Raw genomic sequence first — 16874 nt, 5'->3', positions numbered from 1 at the left:
ATAAAATCTCTGTCCAGGTAAAAAATTTGAGTTGTCATGGCAACAGCAGGATGGCTATTTATTTTTGGATTTCCATTTTCACTGATTTATTTAACACATTGACAATCCATTTATAATGAAGAGGAATTCAAGAGGGTTTTTGTTTCTGGTTAGGTTTATACTAAACCACGGTTGGGTTACTTCTCTTCATAGAAAATAAGCAAAGATAAAAGAGGTAAATAAAAAAGAGACCTTGTGGCTTTCAGGGGCTTTTCTTGTAGACAAATACGAGTGCCGAGTGGTGCACGGGAGAGCGGAAACATGACTTTATTTTATGTCTTTTAGAAGAACCTTAGTGTTACGAAACGGAACAAAGATTTAAGCGGGGTGCAGCTGCGAGGCGCAGGAGCCATAGCTGCTCCCCTCCACCTGCCTTTGGTTGCATGCACACGCTTGCTGCCAAGAAGGGGTCCTCAGAGCCATTGCCAGTGACTCCCACTGCTCCATCTCCCTGCAGAAGTCAGGGAGTGCCCCCGGGCCGTGAACAAAAGCAGTCTTTCTCATGTTGGTTGTGACCTCCGCAGCTACGCTCGGTGCACTCTCAGGCTCAGCCTCTGGGGTCACGTTTGCCTGCTCTCCACATGTGCAAGCGGGTGCCTGGTCCAGGGCTTGGAAGGAGCCACGGAGCAACCTGGAGTTCGGGGAGCCCAGACAGGCTCCATGCTTCAGCATGGGCTGGGTCCAAAAATGGTAAAGGTGGCCTCGTCTCGTTTTGGGGTGTTTGTGTTAAAATGGGCTGCGCTCTATTTTCAGGAGTGTTGATCGTTTGCAAGTCCAGGCGAGGCCAGTAGCCCTTTGGGTAGGGGATGTGTCTGAAAGGTTTTGTGTCTGGTGATTTGTGCCATCCCTGGATACAGGCAGTTTTGGATCTAAGCAAACAGGCACCCGCAAAAATTAGTGGCACCTGGGAATTTTCATAGCTTACGGCAGTGTTGGTCAAAGCACTTTGACAACAGTGAAATGTAACAAAAAGCCCAAGAAATTCCCATCACCTATCAATTCCTAGATATCTTCTTCCCTGGAAATTTCATTTCAGTGCATGCCTTTGAATGCCATCAAATTTAACTGCCACAGAAGCCAAATCAAGCTTCAGTGTTTGGTGACTTTTGAAAGCATCAGAAAATTGGGAAATTTGAGGCAGATTTTGCAGAAGTGAGCAGTGAGATGAGAGTGGAATAACACAACAAAAGCAAACCCAGCAGACTTCTGCCTGCCGAACGTGTCGGAGAGTACATAGACGAAGCAAATCTCTGCATGGGTTTTCTCACAGCCTGTCTTTCTGCAATTGCTCTGCAGATTGGTTCCTCTCTGGGATTTGTTTCCTGTGATGGATTTGGGTGACTAAGATTGATAGCTTTGAAAGAACTGGTATTGATGACACATTTGTAAGGCTCAGTAAAAATTGTGAGCCTGGCAGATACTGGGGAAGTCTTCAATCATTTTCTTTTATTATTGCTATTTGTGGCGTGAATCTGGACTGTTTTCAAGACAAGTGTGACAGGAGGCCAGCAGCTGACCAGAGTAAGTGTTGCACTTTCAGTCCAAACCTGTTAATATGTGAAGCATGGGCTTGTTTTCGGACCAGTCACTTCAGGAAAAGGTGAGCTTTGACCTGCGTGTTAGATAAAACCAAGCATTATTTCTGGATATGATCTCGAGCATATAGAGAGGAGAGTACTGTCCGTCAGTCACTGGCGCTTCCCCCTTTTATCCTGGCGGAGGCTTCAGCTTGCAAATTGTCTTTGGGGCTGAGAGTGGGGGAAGGGTGGGAAAACCCAAGAAATCAACTTCCAGACATAAATACAATATGGACAAGTCATAAACATTATTAAAGCAAGTCTATCCCTGCAGGGCAGGTTTTTCTTCATAATGCTTTCCTGATTACGCTTCCGCAAAGCTGGGGAAGTGAATAGTGGGCTGATTATCCATGGACCATGATCTACATCAGTGTAAAACTGTTTCCATTGTATGTGAGAAGAGAACTTTGCATATTTACTGGAAGGGAATAGCCATCCTGCTTCTTATTCCGTCTTCAAATTCACAGTGGGCCTGATCCAAAACACAGCTATGTCAATGGGATTCTTTGTTTGGGCTCTTCTTACGTTCCGCATTACCATTGCAAAACCTGCCCTGTTTATCATCTTAAATATACATGCCATAAATGGACCAAGTATTGACATGGTATGTGATCAAACCCCAGACGGATTCAACAAACGCTTTGGAAAATAGGTAGATCGATGGATAGGCAACTAGGAACTATTTCTGCGAAGGCTGAATAGAAGGGGAAAACCAACCAACCAAACAAAAAATGACTGACTCTGTGATATATTAACAGAATTGTCTGTAATTGTTTTTTCTTAAAAAACCAAAACCCTTGAGAGAAGTCCAAGTCCTTTTACATAATGCTTTTTTGGAGCCAGAATCCAGTTGTCTAGCTCATCTTAAGTACCGCTGACTTTGTTAAGATTTCATATACACTATGGCACTGCTTGCTGTGAGAGTCCAAATCTGATCTTTGGTCAATAGTCAGAAAGAATCAGACTTTGTGTAAAGGTTTGTGTGGGCAAGTATATCACATAAAAGGCCACTTATGCTTGAAACAGTCAGAGTAGCAGAGAGTTTTTAAACAAATGCACAAGGTGCATTAGTTTCATTATTCAATTATGACAGAATTTTCCCCAACATCTTAATTAACATTCATTTACTTAGTATTAACCCGTTTTTTCTGTTAAACGTAAAGATTGGTGCTAGGAGCTATACATTCTGAAAGATAATTGCACCATGTAATTCTGGTGCTTCAACAATTTATACTGAAATATTGATGGATATGTTCCAACATTCTTTTTTTTTTTCACAAGTGTATTTAATAATATTTTAAATATCTCTCTCCCAAAAACTTTTGTATAAAGTACAAAGCCTCTTATGTAATGGAAGTTTAATGCATCTGGATACTGCTAACCAAACAAAAGCATTTCAGACCGATTTCTATTTTCAGAAATAAAAGAAGTCGTTAACATAAAGTATTGTAAATATGAATTTATGAGGGATCTTGCAATAGCAGAAGGGCATGACTAAGGATTCTTGAAAAGTTAAGGCCTCTGCTTTAATATTAGAAATATGAAGTATCTTTTCTGATTTTCATTAGCATAACGAAGAATAAAAAACCATTCCATTTTCACATAGCAATTTAATGCTAAGTGACACTTTGCGTAATCTCCTTAGGAGAGTCACTCTGTAGTCCTGCTGTCTGTGCTGTAGTTCTAGCATTGACCAAAGGCTGGTATAACGAACTAGAAGTGCGATGAGGTGACACAGAACAACGAAGGAGCATCTCGGAGAAGGAAGCCTCGCTCATGAACAGTGCCTGGAACAACAGTTGGTTCAAGGGGTTTGTATGTTTGTCGTGAAAATAAAACTTCAAGGAGGGAAATAATAGTCATTAATAAGTAGTCAGGATAAGGCATCTGGTTGTGAATTTATACAAACTATGCAGAAGGCTCTTGGGTCTGCTATAGGAGGAGACTGTCGGAAGGCTGCAGAGCGCGGAGAGCCCTGCCTCAGGCTGTAGGACTAATTGCCACAGAAAGGTTGAGGGGTTTACCTTTAACACTGCTGCTGGTTCCTAGTGTGTGAACAAAATGTAAACTGCAGAGAAAGACCTGCGAAGTCTAGCGAACATTCCTTGAATTTGCTCCAGTTCCCTGTTTAGTGATGTACTTACAGTGCAGTTTCTGCTTCTGATGATCTGGGTGTGTTATTCCGCTACCACTTGGCATGTCATGCCATGATGTTTTTCTGCTTATCTGCAGAGCTGGCTTTCCTACCTTTGTCTGGCAGCGTTCTCTCTCTTTTGGTGCATCTTTCCTGCACTGTATCTCCTCTTTCTGCATCCTGTCTCGTCTGCTAAAGAATTAAGTAGGACTTGTAGAGGCAGCAATTCTGAACCCTGCTAGTTCACCCCAGCTCTGTCCTGGAAAGTCCCCTCCACTGACAATGAGACATAGATCAGCCTTTCTTCCCATTCTGTCCTTGGCTTCTTTGGTAAGACCACTAAGATGGATGCTTACTGTGATAATGGTGCTGACATTTGCTCACCAGGAACTGGAGTGAGACCAGCATTTCATGTCATATAGGTCTCCAGTAACAATCAAATGCTAATGAGTGCCAGGCCATTAGAGGCCTGGCGTGCACTCCAGCTAGTGTCCTAAACTCGGTGTCCTTAGCCCATTATCCATTGTATCTGCTAGGTATTGCTACAGTTTGCCCCGTCAGCAAAGACGTTGCACAACCAGCTAGTGACCACCCAGGGCTATTCTGTTTAGGCTGGATGCCATCTTTTCTGGGCAAGAGTACAGATCATGTCTTGAACTGTGCCAGACACGCTGTTTGTGGTTCGTTTTCTGCTTATGAGCCTGGCTGAACAAAAAAGGCTATATATATATATATATATGTATGTACCAGTAGTGTTCACGTTACATACAATCTGACACCCGGTACATGGTCCTTGGGGATTATAATGAGGCACCCACTGCTATACAGCATGTTTTGGCAACCGGGAGGGCTGGTGAATCCCATGGCTGTCTTTCTTTTGCAAGTCTTTGAGTTTCTTTTTGGCACATACATGCAACGAAGCACAAGATGCAAATACTGCCAAAGCTTCTTGTAGAATAGATGACATTTATATTGTTATGCAGTTCGCTGATCTAAACATACCATTGCCTTGCCTTGATAGCCCAGGGCAAGTGCTAATCAGCTTGTTTCATGGGCACCGTGCCATCTGAAATGGTGAACACAAATAGAGACAGTATGTGCATCATCTAGGAGCGTTGCAAGAACACGATTCCCAGCTGAGAGTATCCAAATGTGTCTGTCTCCTGAGCTTGCATGTTGGCATGTAAAAGATAAGTGACAGCGTTAAATATAATGTATTTGGAATAAATCAGGGTTATATTCCTTAGGTGCTTCAAGCTGGTTTTCATTATATAGGTCACATCATCAACTGATGTAAATTGGCATAGCGGCATTGAAGGCAGTGGAGTTCACCGATTTTGATCTGCTGAGCATCTGGCCCCGTGTGACTGTTCTCCACGAGAAGCTTTCCTTCTCATTTTGCTCTCTAGGGCACCATCAAAGGTTGTTTAGTCTAAAAGGCAACACGTAAGATGAGGACTTTGGGTTCCTATATTGTCTTCACAGCTCCGTCACTAACACTTGATGCTGGGCAATTTGCCCTCTTAGTATCTGTGTGCCTTGCTTCTCCTACTGTATGTAACAGTACTTTTATTTAATTAGTACCTTAGTACTAAAGGCTTTAATGAAGGTTTGCTGGAATGGTAGGCGTGGTGGAATAGTTCACGTGATTGGAGTGTTGCGATGGGTGGACAGGGCTCTTTGACAAGAGATGTACACGGCAAAAGAGGAGAGGGGGTTGCGTTTCGTGCAGAGGAGTAGCAGTGGGTGTTGGGAGCTTGTGTGTCAGGATCAGAGTGGGGAGGCCCCCGAAGAGGGTATCGTGGTGGGCATCTCCTGTGAACCACCTGACTGAGAGGAAGAGCTGAATGAAGCCTTCTTTAAACAACCGGATAAAATCTTCTGTCGTAGCTGCAACAAGGGAAATTCTGCTTGGATGTAAGTGTGTGGGGGGGAACCCAAGCCTGGGAGAGTGGTGCAGCACTGGAGCAGGTGCCCAGCAAGGCTGTGGGATCTCCGTTCCTAGGGAGTTTCAGAGCTCAGGTGGGCAACACCAGGTTCAATTTTGAGGTTAGCCATGTTTTGAGTAGAAGGATGGCTTAGGTGACTTCCAGCGGTCTTTTACAACCTCCATGCGAAATACTGTTTTTCTACAAATCTCTGTGACTCTCATGAGTTTGTTCTGGAGTGGCGGATAGATGAGGTGTAGCCTCTCCATCCTTGCCCTCACTGTCAGTAGCATCCGAAGTAACCTCAGTGCCATCTCCTGCCTTCATTTGGCTGTTTTATGTACCGTCCCTTCTCTCTTTCTGTGCTTTTCTTTGCACCCATTTCCTATTTGCTTGCTTGTTTATTCCTCGGATTGGATTTTTCTGGCCATGTTATTCAGGAAAACACGGTCTGTGGGTATTACATATAAACAATTACATTTGAAAACCCCCGAAGATGCACTGCAAGTGGATACTCGCATGAAATAACAGGGGACTTTGGATGTACAAGTAGAACTCTAATAGCTGGCTTGAATTCGTTTTGGTAATCTGGCCCTTATCCCAGCCTTTTTGAAAGATAATCATCGTTCAAAGAGAGGTTTTCATTCACTATAGCATACACTTTATATTTCACTATGTCATGTAACCTTCCATACACTCAAGGAAAACAATTTACAGAGCTAATTGCTGAACTCTGCAGATACAATACTTTAAATGGGTTATGTTAGATAAGAGTTTATGTTAAAAAAGAAGATATGTTCTAGAGGAAAATTATTGTTTAGGGAATATTGATTTGCATGAATTAATGTTTTCACTTCAGTTGATAGTTAAAAATGGATACTTAAGCTAAGCGACATTTTTAGTGTGACATAAATGCTTCATTAGCTATGAACCCAGGGTGTGAGCTGAAGTCCATTGTTTGTTTGTTTTTTTAAGTCTTCAAACTTCAGTTGGCATTGGGTCAAACTATGCCAAAGATTTTTTTCTTTTTTCCAAATGAAAAAAAAAACCCCTCCATGGACTCAGAGATGGGAGGATGCTTTGGAGTTCTCATTGTTACTTACTTACTCACTTTAGACAATCCTCTCCACCCTTCTGTCTCAGCCTACTTATCAGTAAAATTAGGGGTGATGTTAATTATCCCACCTAACACAGTTATTAGAAATTAACTGATGAATATTTGTACAATACAATATTTGTACAATACAATATTTGTACAAAGGTGGTGTATTACACGTACTGCGGGAGCTGCCATCTGTCACACACATGCATCTCTCAGATTTAAAGACTGCAACAAAGATTTTGGGCTTGGGAAGTTAAGTAACTTTTGCAGCACTCAGATTTGGGTTTTTTTTGGTGTGTGTTGCTGTTTTTATTACTTGTTTCTTATATTTTAATTCGGAATATAGCCCAAGTCTGTAACTGCTGTCAGTTCTTCTGGCTTTATTGGCCCTATAGTTTGGGGTTATAGCACAAAGCGTCTGTGTAAAAGGTTCAGCACTGTTTAGAAGGTGTAAGTAACGAACTAGACATAATGTTTGAGTTTAATTTAAATTCGTTTTCTCCCATGTAGCTGAGTGTTGGTGACAGATTGAGAGAGAAGGAATAAACCACAGCATTGTGTTTTAAAGCAACCCAGTGGAACAAAGGGTAGGTATGTTTGTTTTCCATAGCGCTCTCTAATTATCTTGTAATTTCTGTGTCATGCTTGCCTTGATTGTGTTTAAAGGAAGGTTGCAGGTTCATATATATCTACAGAAGAAGAAACTAAGGGTGGTATTCGCGTGAGTCCGGGCTTAGCCAATGGAAGTAGAAATGTGAATATGGAGCTGTCCTTAGTCAGTAGAGCATCGAGAGAGTGGACCAGGGCTCCGAAGGTAGGAGTCCGGCTCTCCTGATAGTCAGCAGAGCCTTGAGTTGAGGGCTCACAGCTTCTGCGTTAGGAAGCTCTGCTTCTCTACAGGTAAGGTATATGCCTAAAGGTTGACAAGTACCTTGAGCTACCTACCTTCTGCCGATGTAACTCTGCTGATTTCAGTAGACAAACACCGGAGAAGGCGGCACAGCCCGCTCTGACCTCAGGCGTTGTTTCAGCAAGAGGCTCTGGCTCTTGATTAACTTGTACTGACAGGCTTGTCCACTGCATGAGAGTCAGCTGGACTCTCATGCACTTACCAATGTACTGAAATACCTGAATTCTCCAGGCCTAGACTCGCTCTTTTTTTTAGGCATTTATCAAACTTTCAGCATGTGAACAGAGCTGGGCTCTCCAGCAGTCAATGACTCAGTAACATGTGGAGATCACATCTAATTCCACTATTGAGTGTGAATTTCCTTCTCTTGCAGGATCTGCCAATACTGGTGAAGTCCCCTCCGTGAACCGCACGACAGAAGCTGCTGTCCCAGTTCATGGTGGCTCCTTCCCACTGGCAAACGGCCTAAGGAGGACCTGTTTATAGGTGAGATGTTCAGCATCCAGTCAACTGAAGTGATTAACTTTTTGCTCCTTTTTTTTAGAAGAATTGCCTTACCAGTTGTGACTTGAACTGATAATTAAGAGCTCAGAAGCTTTATAGCCCATTGCTACATTTGTACAATGTACAAAGCTGCTATAACGCTGCAGTGTATTACACAAGTCCGTTGCTTCTACACGGTTACCTTTTTTCTCTTTCTTCCTCTCTTTCTATTCTGTGAATTTTTATTCTTTGAATTACCTCCTGCTACATCCTGTGATTTGCTGCAGCTAAAATTGATCTCACCTGTGAACACTGTAACTCTAAAGGCATTACTGTGTCTCTAAGTGAGTATCAGTATGGTACTGGCACTTGTGCGGGTCATTGAAAGAGCATGAAGAACGGCAGGGTGGACTCAGTGTTGAATAATCATGTATGTGGAGATAATTCAAAGAACTAATCAGAGACAGACATAAAAAGAAGTTATCTTCTGGAATGCAGAAAGTCAGGTAGAATGAAAAGCAAACCTGAAAACAGTGAATCTGGTTTACATCAGTGAAGGCAGAGGATCCTACGCGGGATTAGTTTGGCCGTTGTCAGCATTTGGTGCTGCAGATAACATGAGTTCCATAGCAATGAATTTCAAACTTGAAATTCCTGGGTGCAAGGGTGCATATTAACTAGAAAATGGACTTGAGTTTCACTGAGATCATTAAAAACTAGCTTTATTTTATTTTCCACCCACCATCCTGCTCAGAAAATGGACTTATTTTTGAAGTCCTTAATTAAGGATGAAAATTTAGTGTCAGGCAGATGCTGTCATTTTCTTCCTACCCCTCCAGCAAAAACCCACGTGTAATGTGCTGCGCTGGGCTCTGAGGCTGTAGGATGGGTTGTCAGTGATAAGCATCTGCAAAACCTGCAGCACATGCCCAGGGACTTGTAGTCAGATGAGTCATGTGTTGCATGGGCCAAGTTTAATCCCAGAGAGAATGTTACAACACAGGAAGAAACCCCTGAAAATAACAGGAATTGGTACAGTATTTGGGCCGTAAACACAGGTTAGAACAGTCTGGGTATTTGCTTTAATCCTCTCTGATTCTATTTTGAATTGCAATGTTCCTACTTGCTAAACCACTTTCCATTTTTGCTCTGTTTTACCGTGACATAAGGAGGAGGGATATTTTGGAAACTGGAAAACTGCCACTTGCACCAGAATGGCATGCCACTAATTTTTGCAGTTTTTTTGAACTGAGCATTGCCACTCTGAAGGCTCTGTCAACCTCTTCTTCTAGGATTCCCCACAGAGATCCCCACCCTCCTACAAGGCAGGGCGTGCCCCAGGTTACAGGACTTTTGTTCCTTTCCCTGCAGGCTGTGCTGCCTCACCTGCTTCAAACTCAGGCACTTTGACATGATGAACTGAATATTTGAGAGGATGAGGGAGTTTGCATTTATGGGCTCCTCCTGCCTTAGCCTCCGCAGAACAGATTCAGTGGCCCCAAACGTTGCCAAAAGATCAGGAGTGCGAGCGCATCTGTAGCGTAGACAGGATGAAAAATTACTCTGCAATGTATAGCGAAGTAGTTTAGCATCATTTCAAGCAAAGGTCAAGCAAAAAGGTCCAACTTGCCATGAGGCCAGTCTCCATGAAGGGTTTGGCTTCGTGGCAGCGAGGTGGCAAGGAACCGTCTGTGTAGTATGTGGGCTGGGTTGGAAGAGAGGTGCTTGTGACAGTCCTAGCGAGGAAAATGCCTGATGATGGACGTTTCAGTGGCTGATGCTCATGGTGAAGCAACCTGAATGGTAGGTAAGAGCTGGAGATGAGGCTTGATTTTTTTTTTTTTCCCCTCCCCCTTTTTTTCCCCCCAGTATAATGAAATATTACAAGCGTCTTGCTTCGCACCTTTGCTTGCTTATGCTGTGCCATATGTTTGGGTGTGGTTTAGCAGGCATGACAGGTAGCCAGGTTGAGGGAGAATCTCAAAATGTGTACAGTGACATAGTGAAGCCTCTTTTATAGAGGGGTAAACAAATCTCACTTCTACTTCTTTATTTTTTTCCTTTTCCCTTGAGCAGAAATTTGGGAAAGTCATTTAATGTCACCTAGTGAGTTTTAATGAAGGCTTGGAAGAAGAAGAAAAAAAACCCTCCTGTGTCCGCTTGTTTCTTAGGTACGCCACATTACCCACAGCTAGTCTCACCACTCCCAGAGAAAGTTTGTGTAAGTCCTAAAATAATTTCATTCCGCTGGCCCACAAATATTCCCATTTGGTCAGCCTTATATAGAGTAATTACTGTTTAACATGGCACTGCAGCTGGGTCAGGGCTTATTTTGGGTTATGAGTTATAAAAAGCTGTTTGTAAAAAAAAAAAAAAAAAAAAAATTTAAAAAATTACTATGTTTGTCGATCTGTCATTCTAAACAAATGAGTCTAGAAACTTGTTAGTTTACTTATTCTTTTTTACTTGTTTTGCTTTAAGAGTCAGCATTCATGAGAGCACTGGCATTAGTACCAAAGGCATCCAGCCATCTCATCCTGGCTTATTTAGGTATGTCTGCACTTCAATTACAAAAAATGTAATTGTTAGGTAGCCAGGTGTTGTGGTGATATTGAGCGAGTATTGTGGGGTGGCACATGCTCAGGGAAAGGGGTCACGCTTTAACCAATGGAGACGTGGGAAGTTCATTTTCGTGGGCAGGTGATAGGTGTGATGGGTGGGAAGGAGCGTCTGGAGGGCAGTGTCTTGGCTCTGTGCTCTCATCCGAATAGGTCTTTGCATTTTATGTGCCTGAAGTGCTGTGCACAGAGCAGGCAGTTCATTCCCACAGCTGTGCTGTGGTGTCATTAGCATTTTTTCAGACCATGCCGAGTTCAACATCAAAGTTCCTTCTGATTTTAATAACTTTGATATACACATATATATGCATGTATTTTATGTTTGTGCATATATGGATATATACGTGTGCGTGCAGCTAGAAAAAAGAAAATATGGCTATGTATATACATGTGTCATTTCTTATCTGCTACTAAAATACAGGTGTCTCTGTGGGAAACAAGTTGTTAAGCTGTTTATTGTACGGGAGTTCAGGAAGCTGCGAGTATTATATTCACTTATACGATTTCCCATGCTGGGTTGGTCACTTCACCTCAAAAATTAGCATCCCAGTCTGTTTCACAGAAGACCCCAATATTTTTAGTAATCATAGGAAAGAATGTTGTCCACTGGGACAGAGCAAGAGGCTGTGGATCAGGACTCAGGGTTTGGTTGTCTTTTTCTACTTATTTTATGGCCTGGGACAATTCTTAGTACTCTTCTGTGCCTCTGTTTAATAGCACAATGGGACTAGTAACATCGAGTTACCTTGCATAGAACTGTTTAAAGACAGAATTGAAGTTTGGAGACCTTTTACTAGCCTTTGGCATCAGAGAAATAGAGCAATTATGAGAAGTATTCCTGTGGTTTGGCTTTATTAATCATATGAACTTCTTGAGACACTGTATTAATGAAATGGAGCTGGGAAACAAACCAGAAGCAGATAGAAATCAAATCCCTTCATGGACAGTTATACAATGTGCTAAGTAAGGATGGCTGTATCCTTGGATTTTTTTCTCATGAAAAATTCTGAAATGCATATGGAAAATAGTTTCCTCTCTATAACAAGAACAACAAGACAACTGACATTTCAGTAATTTTTAAGGCAAGACAAATCTGAAAAGAAGTACATTGGGAGTTAGGAAAATCTTTCAAACTGGAAATCTGAAAACAAAATTGAATCTGGGAACACGCGCTGTTGGCTCAGAAATGGCTCTCAGGTTTCTTGGCTCCTTGTTCTCTATCAGCTACACCAGACAGGTGCTGAATGGCAGCTTGGAAGCCCTGAGATCCAAGCCTTGGACCAGAAGCAGATACGTCATGATAAGCAGAATTGGGGTGGGGAAGTAGAGCTATGGACACAATTTTTCCTCCGCTTGAGCTTGGGGTTTCCTGTCAGGTCATCCATCGTATTATTCCTTGTATTCATGTATTTCTTATTCCTCTTACCCCAGGTTGTGCCTGCTAAGTGTTGGAGGTGAAGAAGTGCACGCCCATCCTCTTTGCCTGTCTTGCTGAGGACAGGTACAACGTGGTCGTTCAGGACTGAACGTATTGCCAGGTGAGGGAGCACACCTTCTGTCCCTGGGTGGTGGAGCGAGCAGCCAAAAGTGAACGGTCCACCGTGATAGTCGTAGCACCATAGGTTATAACATACCAGCTCTGCCTTTCTGTTGGATATTTCCTGCGTGTTCATGGTAAGAATCTAATTACTTTTCCACCTACAGCAAATCTAATAGATCCAGATAAATGTTGTTGTGTAAGCACTAACAGTAAGGAGAAAACAAGTTTGATCCCAGGCCGTCAGGGACCAAATCTTTTCCACTGTAGGCTGTGTCTTGAATTAGTCTGAAAGAGCTTTCATTTTATTTAAAAGGCTTTTATTGATCAAAAGGCTTCATTCGTAGGCTCTATCTTCTTGAGTGGCTGAAGCAGGCTTAACTCATGATAGAGGTTCTTATTTGAGTTCACTTTTATCATCTTGGTTGTTGCTAAATTTCATGCTTTTCTGCTCTGTAAAGGTATCTGGAAAAGAGGCACATGGTTTAGAGTTATAAAAAAAAGTGTTGGTTTCCTTCCAGTCCATTAATTTTCTTTCATGGAGCTCCGTACCAGTTTGAGTGCACAATTGGGAGGAATCAAAACACAGGCATCTAGACTATTACATAAGATCAAAAAGAGAACAGATTTGTTTTGAGGCTGGGTATAATGTATTTCTCCGAAGTCATGAACATTGTTGAGAGCTCAGACCATTCTTCCTGTTCTGCCTCAGGATGAAACTTAGATCATATGAACTGGAGAAAGATCCCCAAATACTTGAAGCCATTTAAGTAACTGTAGACCTAATTCAAAGTCCTTACTGAGTGAGGCCAAGCAGGGATTTGAACCTGATTTTTATGCACGCTCTTTTCTTCTTTTTCCTCCTTTTAACTTGAAGTTCCATCTTGTATTGAAGAAACCATCCCCGTGGATTTCATACAAACGGATGCATTCAGGTCAGCCACTTAGGACTCTTTTTAACTGACCCAGTGTTTTGTGTCCAACCACCCCCACCCCTGAAACAAACAAATAGATTGGCTGTGGAAATTTCCATTGAAAAGTTTCCTGTGTCTTGCCTCATAATTGTATTATTTTACAACAGTTTAAGTTAAAACTCTTCCTAACCGAACCTCTGCATAACGTAAAGGACAGAGAGCAAGTGGACTGTCCAGGCTAGGAAGGTCTAGTATGTAGGGGACAGCGTACATCCAATGTATGTGCATCCAGCCGCAGCAGATGGCTTTGCTGGGTTCATTGACCTCTTGTAGTCTGTATGCATGTCTACTAGGAACAGGCTAGAAACTGGACTGAGCTCCTTCTGCTGCCAGTCACTTGCAGTCCTGAACAGAAAAGGAAACACCAGTTTTTCTTCCGTCGGCCGGATGCTGACTCACCTGTGTGGTGAAAGAAAATAGCCAAAGGGTTGCTATTTCACCAGTGTCCCAATGTGCCTGGGGATATTTCATCAGCTGCCTTACTTGGGCACGTTAAACTGCAAAGCTTTAAGGCCTGAGGCCAGTTCCGTAGTTACTCACACTTAACTTGGTCGTGCGCTTGATGCCCCGGCGTCTGAGGTCCTGTCACCGATAAGTAAGTTTTATTTCGCAGTTGGTTTTAAAGCCGTTGGCAACATCTAGTTGTTTGGCACTGGTGTTTCATTGATGCACGGTGTCAATTCAAGCCCATTTTGCTTGTAGTTGGAAACCTCTTCCAACTCATCTGCCTCTTCTCTGCGCCTGGTTCCCGGCCTTGACCCGCTCTGTGGTAGGACCGGGGAGCTGTCCCACTGCTGCTGTGTTTCCCTGCCCAGTAACGGGGGTTTTGGTGGGGTGGGGGGAGCCAAGCTGACGGGGATGCTGCAAGACGAAGGAACCACCGTTCCTGGATTTCTGCGGGCTGGCAGTGACCGAGCAGCACTGTTGTGGTAGCTGACTGCCATCAGCCATCCTGCTTCAGGCCAGGGAACCTTTCTCTGGCCTTGTGGAGTGTTTCCATGCTCTCTGCCTGCCCTAGAAGGCTTCCAGAAGCCTTCGGACCAAGCAACTTTCTAAAAGCTTGCCGGAGAGGGCATCGCTTACGGTACTGCAGGAAAGAAGATTTCTCCCCTGCTATACACCTTTTCCTTATTTTCAGAGCCGGCTGTCCTAATGGGTACCCAGGCTGGGGACACTGGTTCAAACAGCCTGCCAGAAAGGAAGTGTGCTCTGTGCCTCTAGATCAGTGCTCAGGCAGGATGCTGATGGTCCTCGAATCCTGCTGGTTTGCCTGCAAGGTCGGGATCTGAGCTTCTCACCCGGCAGAGCCTGGCGCGAAGTTCGGGGCTAGCGCGTGCAGCGGCTGCCTTGGGCTGGCAGCTCCCTGCGGCGCTGCTTTGCTATCAGTCTGCCATCTACGCTCACCTCGGCGAGCGTGGCCCGTCCGGCTAATCCGTGCTTAGCCGAATGCAGGGGCATAGGCAGCGAAGAGATTTAATGCAAATGTGGCACCGCGCAGCCCCGTCCCTTCTCGCCAACTATTGATTACGTGTCTGATTTGCTCTCCCCGGGTAATAGGCCATAGGCAGAAGCCAATAGGGCGAGGAGGAGGAGAACCTGTCACCATCATGCGATGCGGCTGGCGAGCCAATGAGAGGAGGAAGACGTGGATCGGGCTGGGAGAGAGCACGGGCGGGGGAACTGTCTTAGCAACAGCAGAAGGCAACTCTTTCCCCCCTCCCACCGCGCAACCCTGCTGGAAAGTTCCCGACGACGGTCCTTAATGTATTTGTCTCGCTCACGCCAAGTTTGTACGTGATTTGTGTGACTTTGCCGCCTGTGCCGGCAAAGTCCTTTTCTCCGTGATCTTTTGGAAGGGGTAGAAGGGAATCTTTTCTGTTTGTCTGCCCTACTAATCCCAACTAGTGAGCTCAAGGTAAAGGGACCTGCTGCTGGATTCATTGCCGTGCAAGCCCCGAGAACAAAACTGAGTTTTGTATTGTCTTTTCGTGGTCGGTATCTTCCTCTCGACATCTTTCCAAGACAGTCTGTTGCTGAAACAGTCAGTTTCTTGCCAGTCTCTTGTGATAGTGGGAGCTGGACACCTTGACTGTATTCTCATCTCTGCTATAGAGTCCTTAGATGAAACCAGGTGAATCCCTGTCCTTCAAAATCCAGATCACTTCGTCAGGTTGCTGGGCTCTCTGGTCTGGGAATTAGAAGAAAAGCTTTCTCAGCTGAGCCCTGCCTGTGATCTGTGGGCTGAGAAAAGCCAGTCCAAGGCACCATACTGCTTTGCCTCTTATCTTTTATCTGCCTTACAGCAGGAAATGTTCTTTCTGTCTCTCTGCCTCTCTCCTGGTCAGTCTATCATTGGTTTAACCAAGCGAAAATGAAAATGGCAGTTAAATTTGTCCAAACCTTTTGAACATTTATTGGAACCAAACATTGGCACTTTCAGCAGTCCCTTGAAAATGACCTTCGTTGTCCTCCTCTCACCTGCTGCCTCCTCCTGCTCATAAGCATTCACACGTTTATCTCACTATTTGCATGCTGATAATAGACATAGATTTTGTTAGTCCTGCATCTGTCGAGACGGCGGGGACAATAATAGAAGCACCGTCGGGACCAATATATATTGGTCTTAGGAGTGTGTCCAATAATGTCTGGGTCAGGGAGCCTTTAACTGCAGTGTCAGGGAATTTAGTCAGCTGTCATCGCTTCTTAATTAAAAATAGCTGAGACTCACTTACATTCCATTGCTGTGTGTTAGCTCATTTGTCATCTTGTCCTCTGCTCTCCAGCAAACCCCCTAAACACCTTCAAAACCAGACAACGGATAGAAATGCATGCAGCAGGTAAGAAGACAAGGGAGCAGAGAGCGGATAACCCGTGCCATAAGCTGCTCTTTGGGTCAAGAGTTTGCAAGAGTTTAGCAGGATTCAAAGGGGATGGGGATACGTAACACTGCAGTATGAAATGTACTGTGTGTATGTATTTTATATATATAAAACTAGCCTCTGCACAAGCATGTGTCAGGGAATAAATCAAACAGTAACTGTCCTGGGGTTACAAGACACTTTCCTTGCGGACAAACCAACTTATATTTTTCCATCTTGAGTTTCCAGCATCTTCCTCTGGTCCAGTACTCTCAAAGACAGAATGTTTTTTCAGTATGATCCAGTCCGAGCTTTCCTACATACATAAGTGATTGGATTCCTAATTTCTTGCTAAATGGAATTTAGTGGTATCTGTGATTGCTATCACCTTCCAGTAGGTTTCACTAATTTATCTGTGATATTCCTAAGGGGACAGGGAGATGGGAGGTTACACAGAGGTTCAGGACCTGCAGAGGGAAATAAATAGCATGCTGTAATATCATTACTGAAAGAAAATGTATCCCCCTCCCCCTGCCAAAAAAAAAAATTATTGTGATTCCAGCTAATGCTTGGAGCCAAGGGACAGTTTTGGCATAGGGAGAATTTTTCTGGCTTCCTTTTTACAAGTAAATCGGAGGTGGAAGGGCATTAGACTGACTAACTTCCTGAACTGGAAGTTGCATCCGGATTACCATATTTAATTGTCTGTGATTG

The 16874-nt window shown here is 43.7% G+C and overlaps 1 protein-coding gene across 16 annotated transcripts in view; it reads left to right on the top strand.

Annotated features, from left to right (window-relative positions):
- The first annotated feature begins 7288 nt into the window (after window positions 1-7288).
- LOC142418917 (uncharacterized) overlaps window positions 7289-16874 on the top strand; it is a 95616-nt gene continuing 86030 nt past the window's right edge. For all 16 annotated transcript variants that reach the window (XR_012778440.1, XR_012778439.1, XR_012778437.1 and 13 more), the window contains exons 1-5: window positions 7289-7367; window positions 8064-8176; window positions 10655-10723; window positions 12223-12329; window positions 13206-13263. Coding sequence is in view for 5 of the 16 variants with exons in the window: in XM_075521397.1 (XP_075377512.1) it covers window positions 13254-13263 (10 nt within the window). In the remaining 11 variants the exon portion in view is untranslated. The remainder of the gene's footprint in view (window positions 7368-8063; window positions 8177-10654; window positions 10724-12222; window positions 12330-13205; window positions 13264-16874) is intronic.

This window comes from Mycteria americana, chromosome 19 (genome assembly GCF_035582795.1).
Source record: "Mycteria americana isolate JAX WOST 10 ecotype Jacksonville Zoo and Gardens chromosome 19, USCA_MyAme_1.0, whole genome shotgun sequence".
Lineage (NCBI taxonomy): Eukaryota > Metazoa > Chordata > Aves > Ciconiiformes > Ciconiidae > Mycteria > Mycteria americana.
This window is presented reverse-complemented; position numbering and strand designations above follow the sequence as displayed.